This window comes from Cheilinus undulatus, linkage group 24, assembly GCF_018320785.1.
Source record: "Cheilinus undulatus linkage group 24, ASM1832078v1, whole genome shotgun sequence".
NCBI lineage: Eukaryota > Metazoa > Chordata > Actinopteri > Labriformes > Labridae > Cheilinus > Cheilinus undulatus.
Genome location: NC_054888.1, coordinates 26,262,474 through 26,271,378, shown reverse-complemented (window position 1 = coordinate 26,271,378; position 8,905 = coordinate 26,262,474). Strand labels below are relative to the sequence as shown.

Here is an 8,905-nt window from a genome sequence, read left to right as displayed (position 1 = left end):
TCAATGTATCTTTATCTTTGAAGATGATGTCATCAAAACTTGAAATTAGTACATCTTGACCTTTGATGATGATGTCACCAAAACAGGAAATCACGAAATCAGTGTCTCTTTACCTTTGAAGATGATGTAATCAAAATTTGAAATGACTGCATCTTTAACTTTGAAGATGATGTCATCAAAATTTGAAATCAGTACATCTTTACCTTTGAAGATGATGTCATTAAAAACTTGAAATGAGTGCATCTTTAACTTTGAAGATGATGTCATCAAAACTTGAAATCTCTCCATCTTTACCTTTGAAGATGATGCCATCAAAACTTGAAATCAGTGCATCTTTACCTTTGAAGATGATGTCATCAAAACTTGAAATCAGTACAACTTGACCTTTGATGATGATGTCATCAAAACATGAAATCAGTGATCTTTACCTTTGAAGATGATGTCATCAAAACTTGAAATCAGTCATCTTTACCTTTGAAGATGATGTCATAAACGTGAAATCAGTGCATCTTTACCTTGGAAGATGATGTCATCAAATCTTGAAATCAGTACATCTTGACCTTTGATGATGATGTCATCAAAATTTGAAATGACTGCATCTTTAACTTTGAAGATGATGTCATCAAAATTTGAAATCAGTGCATCTTTACCTTTGAAGATGATGTCATCAAAACTTGAAAGGACTGCATCTTTACCTTTGAAGATGATGTCATCAAAATTTAAAATCTCTCCATCTTTACCTTTGAAGATGATGTCATCAAAACATGAAATCAGTGCATCTTTACCTTTGAAGATGATGTCATCAAAATTTGAAATCTCTCCATCTTTACCTTTGAAGATGATGTCATCAAAACTTGAAATTAGTACAACTTGACCTTTGATGATGATGTCATCAAAACATGAAATCAATGTATCTTTATCTTTGAAGATGATGTCATCAAAACTTGAAATTAGTACATCTTGACCTTTGATGATGATGTCACCAAAACAGGAAATCACGAAATCAGTGTCTCTTTACCTTTGAAGATGATGTCATCAAAATTTGAAATGACTGCATCTTTAACTTTGAAGATGATGTCATCAAAATTTGAAATCAGTACATCTTTACCTTTGAAGATGATGTCATTAAAAACTTGAAATGAGTGCATCTTTAACTTTGAAGATGATGTCATCAAAACATGACATCAGTGCATTGACCTTTGAAGATGATGTCATCAAAACTTGAAATCAGTGCATCTTTACCTTTGAAGATGATGTCATCAGAACTTGAAATTAGTACAACTTGACCTTTGATGATGATGTCATCAAAACATGAAATCAATGTATCTTTATCTTTGAAGATGATGTCATCAAAACTTGAAATTAGTACATCTTGACCTTTGATGATGATGTCACCAAAACAGGAAATCACGAAATCAGTACATCTTTACCTTTGAAGATGATGTCATCAAAATTTGAAATGACTGCATCTTTAACTTTGAAGATGATGTCATCAAAATTTGAAATCAGTACATCTTTACCTTTGAAGATGATGTCATTAAAAACGTGAAATCAGTGCATCTTTACCTTTGAAGATGATGTCATCAAAACTTGAAATCTCTCCATCTTTACCTTTGAAGATGATGCCATCAAAACTTGAAATCAGTGCATCTTTACCTTTGAAGATGATGTCATCAAAACTTGAAATCAGTACAACTTGACCTTTGATGATGATGTCATCAAAACATGAAATCAATTTATCTTTATCTTTGAAGATGATGTCATCAAAACTTGAAATAAGTACATCTTTACCTTTGAAGATGATGTCATCAATACATGAAATCAGTGCATCTTAAACCTTGGAAGATGATGTCATCAAATCTTGAAATCAGTACATCTTGACCTTTGATGATGATGTCATCAAAATTTGAAATGACTGCATCTTTAACTTTGAAGATGATGTCATCAAAATTTGAAATCAGTGCATCTTTACCTTTGAAGATGATGTCATCAAACCTTGAAATCACTGCATCTTTACCTTTGAAGATGATGTCATCAAAACATGAAATCAGTGCATCTTTCCCTTTGAAGATGATGTCATCAAACCTTGAAATCAGTGCAACTTTACCTTTGAAGATGATGTCATCAAAACTTGAAATCAGTGCATCTTTACCTTTGGAGATGATGTCATCAAAACTTGAAATCAGTGCATCTTTACCTTTGAAGATGATGTCATCAGAACTTGAAATCAGTGCATCTTTACTGTTGTTGATGATGTCATCAAACCTTGAAATCACTGCATCTTTACCTTTGAAGATGAAGTCATCAAAACGTTGAAATCAGTGCATCTTTACCTTTGAAGATGATGTCATCAAAACTTGAAATCAGTACATCTTTACCTTTGAAGATGATGTCATCAAAACTTGAAATCAGTACATCTTTACCTTTGAAGATGATGTCATCAAAACTTGAAATCAGTACATCTTTACCTTTGAAGATGATGTCATCAAAACTTGAAATCACTGCATCTTTACCTTTGATGATGATGTCATCGAAACTTGAAATCACTGCATCTTTACCTTTGATGATGATGTCATCAAACCTTGAAATCACTGACTCTTTCCCGTTGTAGATGATGTCATCAAACCTTGAAATCAGTGCATCTTTACCTTTGAAGATGATGTCATCAAAACTTGAAATCAGTGCATCTTTACCTATGAAGATGATGTCATCAAAACGTGAAATCAGTGCATCTTTACCTTTGGAGATGATGTCATCAAAACTTGAAATCGGTGCATCTTTACCTTTGGAGATGATGTCATCAAAACATGAAATCAGTGCATCTTTACCTTTGAAGATGATGTCATCAGAACTTGAAATCAGTGCATCTTTACCTTTGAAGATGATGTCATCAGAACTTGAAATCAGTGCATCTTTACCTTTGAAGATGATGTCATCAGAACTTGAAATCACTGCATCTTTACCTTTGAAGATGATGTCATCAAAACGTTGAAATCAGTGCATCTTTACCTTTGAAGATGATGTCATCAGAACTTGAAATCAGTGCATCTTTACTGTTGTAGATGATGTCATCAAACCTTGAAATCACTGCATCTTTACCTTTGAAGATCATGTCATCAAAACTTGAAACCAGTACATCTTTACCTTTGAAGATGATGTCATCAAAACTTGAAATCAGTACATCTTTACCTTTGAAGATGATGTCATCAAAACTTGAAATCACTGCATCTTTACCTTTGATGATGATGTCATCGAAACTTGAAATCACTGCATCTTTACCTTTGATGATGATGTCATCAAACCTTGAAATCACTGACTCTTTCCCGTTGTAGATGATGTCATCAGAACTTGAAACCCCTGCATCTTTACTGTTGTGATGTCATCAGAGCTTATGAAACATTCGGCCCTGGCCTTTGACCTTCTTTAAACGTTGTTCTGGGTTCCTTTGAGACCTCCTGGCCGAGTCGTGTTTGCCCCTTTTAAGTCATGTTTGTAGGCTGGCCATGCTGGAAAGCTTTACCACTGTTAACAGTTTTCCCTATTTGTGGGTAATGACTCTCACTGTGGCTCTCTGGAGTCCCAAAGCCATAGATATCTATGACCTCGTTTTTCATCTGTTCTTGAATTTGTTTAAATGGCACCATGATGTGTTAGCCTGCTTCAGAGTCAGACAGCTTCTACTGAATAAAAAATAAAATAATTTATGAAGGGATTTTGTATTTACTCAGGTTATCTCTGTCAAACATTTAAATCTCCTTTTTCAAGATTATGAATGTACACCTCCTAGACATGGAGACAAACTGATCTTGCCAAAAAAAAAAAAAAAAAAAATGGAGCCAAACCAAGAAAGCAGCGATGACAACAGGGGATCCAACAGGTAGGAAGAAACTAAAAAAAAAAGCAGATCCAGACAGAGAGACAGACAGAAGGCAGGTATGTGGGCAGGGAGGAATCATAAGCAGCCAATGTGCCATAATGGGAATGCTTTACAGCCCTATGTAGGTGGTCCTGATGATGTTTGGCTTATTGCAGGCACCACTGATGTTCTGCTGGAGTCTCCTGACTCGCTTTCATCGCTCTCTTGTTGTTTCCTCTCTGCTTAAAAAATAAAATGATGTCAGAGACAGACAGAATATTTAACTTCCCATTTCTGTCCTGCTCTTAATTCCAACTGAGCACTGCAGATGGAGGAGGAGGAGGAGGAGGAGGAGGAGGAGGAAGGGAGGAGGGACGTGTTAGTGGGGGGGCTGATAACTACCACAACTCTCCTGTTCACCCCCCTTTCTCTGATGTAACCCTCCCAAACAATGGAGCATAATAAACATCGATAGATGAAAATATGTCCATTCCTTTTTTTTCTCTTACAGTTGTGGCTCTATTTTTGCCCAAACGTTTTTTTTCCTTTTCTTTTTTTTTCATATTGGGGAGAAAAGAAACGTCACGCACACATGCGCATATAGGGTGCCACACTGACGCATCGTTTGTTGTATAGTCAACTGTTTTTTCTGCTGGACTGAGGCATGCCTGTAGCGGAATATTGTTTTTACCGCATTCAACAGTGTTTTGGAAAGTCAGAGGAGGCTCGTAGCGCAAACGAGGAGGATATGCGCCAAACTGATGCGAGAATGGGGGGGTAATTGAAGGCAGTGAAGTGAGGGATCACGATCCTAATGTGGAATCTCGACTTGGACTCTTGAGCCATGGAGGTGCGAGTGAAATTTGCATCAAGCGCAAGATCTGGGAAGCTGTTTTTGCGCATGTGGAGGGGAAATATCCCGCTATAAAGTGCGATCCCTATATGTGGATTGATTTTCCTGCTCTCTCTTCAGCATTCCCTCAGTCAGTCGACGGATTTTTGCCATAACAGCTCAGTAGAGGGTGTCAGATTATTCTTAGAGCACTGTCTGCGCGTTCCTCCTTTTGTGATCACCCCCCCTCTGCTCAGAAAACGTTCGAAAATCGACGAGGCAATGTGGCTGTGAAAGAGGGGGATGCGGGTGAAGCTCCAGCGCAGGGGTGTGAATTCAGCACCAGGGGGAAGGGGACAGCTCCCGACGCAGCAGCACGTCTGGAGGGAGGAAGAAAATGCGCGGATTTGCTCCATTTTTTTGCCACCAAGGTCAGTCTTTGACGATTTGAAACGAGCCTAAAAGATGTGTCGGACTCTCCTGCCAGTCGCTGCTTTTGATTTTGATCATAAACACGCGCAGGAGAGGCTCCAGCCGATGTGAAAGAGACGTTTATGTGCTCGGACACAAGCGCAGGTTAGATGCAGCTGCTCCATCCTCTCTCTGAATCCGTTTTTTCCTCGCATTGATGTAGACTGAATTCTCTGCTCGTATGTCTTGAAACCCGGGGATGAATTATTCACGTTAAAAAAATGCTGCTTTGGATTGTCCTGCTGAATGCGGCTCTTTGTGTTGCCAGTGGAAATGTTACAAGGGACGTTTGTAAGGAGCAGATATGCTCTTGCAACGAGATCGAGGGAGATCTGCACATAGACTGCGAAAAAAGGAGCTTCACCACTCTGCAGCATTTGACTGGCCCCAGCTCGCAGTTTTATCACCTGCTCCTGCACGGGAATTCTCTATCCAGGCTTTTCCCCAACGAGTTCGCCAACTTTTACAACGCTGTGAGCTTGCATTTGGAAAACAATGGTTTGCACGACATCGTCCCCGGCGCCTTTCTGGGGCTGCAGCTGGTGAAAAGGCTGCACATCAATAACAATAAGATCCGATCATTCAGGAAGAGTACGTTTCTGGGGTTAGACGACCTGGAATATCTCCAGGCTGATTTTAATCTACTGAGGGATATTGACCCCGCTGTTTTCAGGGACCTAAATAAACTTGAAGTGTTAATACTTAACGACAACCTCATCAGCGCGCTACCTATAAACGTGTTTCAACATGTGCCCATTACGCATCTCGACCTGCGGGGGAACCGAATCAAAACGTTGCCTTATGAAGGGATCCTGGAGCAGATACCTGGCATTGCAGAGGTTTTGTTGGAGGACAACCCCTGGGACTGTAACTGCGACCTGGTTTCTCTTAAGGAATGGCTGGAGAACATACCGCATAACGCGCTTATTGGGAGGGTGATATGCGAGGCGCCAACCAGGCTCCAAGGGAGCGACTTAAACGAGACGTCAGAAGCGGATCTGTGCCCCTCTCTGAGCGGCGGTGTGGACACCAGCTTAGTCGCCCCTCCCACCCAGGAGGAGACCTCTGCACCCGCGGCCCCGCGCCCCACGCCTTACAAGCCCAATGGAGACGTCCCCACGCCTGGCGCGAAAAGCCGCTCCAAATCTCGTGAGAACTGGCAGCTGAAAACTCCAGTGGTGACAGGTGTGAACGGGGACAGGGAGCAGCTGCACAACATGACGTGCCCCCAGCCGTGCAACTGCAAGCTGGTCGGCTCCAGACAAGGGCTGGGGGTCAACTGCGAGGGCAAAAAGATCGAGAACTTATCCAACCTCAAACCCAAGCCCTTGGCTGCGCACGAGCTGAACATGAGAGACAACAACATCCACGCGGTGAAGAAGAACCAGCTGCTCGGCTACTCCAGCCTTAACCTGCTCGACCTGGGCGGGAACAACATCAAGGTGATTGACAACAGCACCTTCCAGAACCAGAGCGAGCTCAGATGGCTGTACATGGATAAGAACTACCTGGATACGCTGATGGCAGAGATGTTCGTGGGCCTCGTGAATCTGGAATATCTCAGTTTGGAATATAACGACATCCAGCTGATCGTGGCAGGTGCGTTCAGCCCCATGCCAAACCTGAGGGTGCTGTTCCTCAACAACAACCTGCTCAAATCTTTGCCAGTGGATGCTTTTCTGGGGATTTCTTTATCCAAAATCAGCCTGCATAATAATTATTTCACCTATCTCCCTGTGGCTGGCGTGTTAGACCAGCTCAACTCAATCATCCAGATCGATCTGCACGGGAACCCGTGGGATTGCTCGTGCAACATCGTGCCCTTCAAGCAGTGGACGGAGAAACTCGGGGCCGACGTGATCGTGAGCGATCTCAAGTGCGAGTCCCCAGAAGAGTTCTGGAAACGAGATTTCCGCTACGTCCGGAACGACTTAATGTGCCCCAAACTCTACGATAGGATCTCCCCCACCCCCCTGTCCAAAAACAGCACTTTCACCCTGGACTCGGGGACGCGCTCGAACTCCTATCTGGAGCCCAATCGAGTCTCCATCTCGGTGCTCGTCCCCGGGCTGCTGCTGGTGTTCGTCACGTCTGCGTTCACGGTCGTGGGGATGCTCGTGTTTATCTTAAGGAATCGAAAGCGGTCAAAGCGGAGGGATGGGAACTCCTCCGCGTCGGAGATCAATTCCTTACAGACAGTGTGTGACTCGTCTTATTGGCACAGCGGGCCTTATAACGCGGACGGGGGCGCGCACAGGGGCTTCGACTGCAGCACGCACCTCTCCACGACTAACGATGCGTAAAAGGGACTGGATTACAAACAGAAACAGACAAATAACTGACTCGAACCGAGAAGTCAGTGTGCTGCTTTTACGCACAGGCCCCACTCTGTAATATATGTATATGCCGAGCCCCCCCCCCTGGATAAAAACCCCTCCCTTCCCTCATGCTATTTGCCGCAATCGGACTACGGATCTGTGCGTAACGGAAAAAGAGGGAGAAAACCGGAGCAGGGCGTGCGTAAAAGAGAGCGAGAACCATGGGAATGGTGCACGAACGCATGAATGTAACATGTAAATACTCGGACCGATGTATCATAATCTGCATGATGATATTTCGCATGGTTTCAACACAGACACGACGGAACCATAACCACCATAACCAAGAAAGAAGCCCTCTCCATGTTATATCAATATGACCATATATAGATATTAAGAATTATATATGACTATTACAAAGTGCCATTTCTCTATTTTTTGTGAACCTGCAGTTAGGATTTGTATTTGTTGTTTTAAACTTGTTTGGAGAAAAGAGAAAAAAATCAAATCGAACAGGAAGTGATGGAAAGTGAAGCTGTCAGTGCATGTTCTTTTTTCTGTTTGTTATCATTTGATTGTCGATAAATATTGGGGTTATTTATACCGTACTAGATGGCGCAGATGAAACCCACGCCTGCGCACTCATCATCCTCCTTTATGAATGTACAACTGTGTTATTTTATGGTGTGCCAATTGTTGACTTTCAGATATTCAGACATGCAGATGAGCATGACCAATTAACGTCACTCAGATGCTTATGCTGCAAAGTTAATGTAGCTAAAACAGTTCCGTGGTTTTGTGTGTCAATGAATATAGCCTGCTTTGGGTGAGAGGAAGAAAAAAAAAAACAAGTCAGGGGGGTTTATACCATCATATTTTTTCAAACAACTGAGCAAAGTTTTCAATCGTAGGTTTAATTGGATCTATGTGAGCAGTGCAGGTAGGCTGATCTAGACTAGAATGCTTTTTTATGTCAGAAAAAAGAAGTATTCCTCCACAAAAAAAGCTTCTGGCTATGATTCACTTTCATCATATTGTGAGCTTTTGTAAAGCCATCTAATCTTGTCCAAATACGAGAACTGAACTCACTGTATTTACTACAAAATGTGCTTGAAAAGGCTGTGAACGAGGGATGGGGGGGTTCTTCAGCATGGTGGTGGTGGTGGTGGTGGTGGTGGGGCCTCCTTCACTGGAAAGGAGGAAAAATGCAGGTTTGATAATGCAAGATGCCTTTTTATTGTTTCAGTCCAGCATTTCTGCTAAGAGAGGGGGGGTCGCATGACAGACAGGACTGGGTGTTTGACAGCTTTAACTGGATTTGGAAGGAAACGCATTAAAAGGTGTTGGGGCAGACTTCCGGTATTCCGAAATTCTTCCCTGCAGCGTCTGGAAGGGATGCAAGGAATGTGCAGTTTGATCTGAACTGTG

The 8,905-nt window shown here is 42.1% G+C and overlaps 1 protein-coding gene across 1 annotated transcript; it reads left to right on the top strand.

The window, feature by feature from the left end:
• The first annotated feature begins 4,589 nt into the window (after positions 1 to 4,589).
• LOC121506335 (SLIT and NTRK-like protein 1) lies at positions 4,590 to 8,537 on the top strand. The gene has a single exon (XM_041782103.1). The coding sequence runs from the start codon at positions 5,381 to 5,383 to the stop codon at positions 7,460 to 7,462; it is 2,082 nt and encodes a 693-aa protein (XP_041638037.1). The 5' UTR covers positions 4,590 to 5,380; the 3' UTR covers positions 7,463 to 8,537.
• The last annotated feature ends 368 nt before the right edge of the window (positions 8,538 to 8,905 follow it).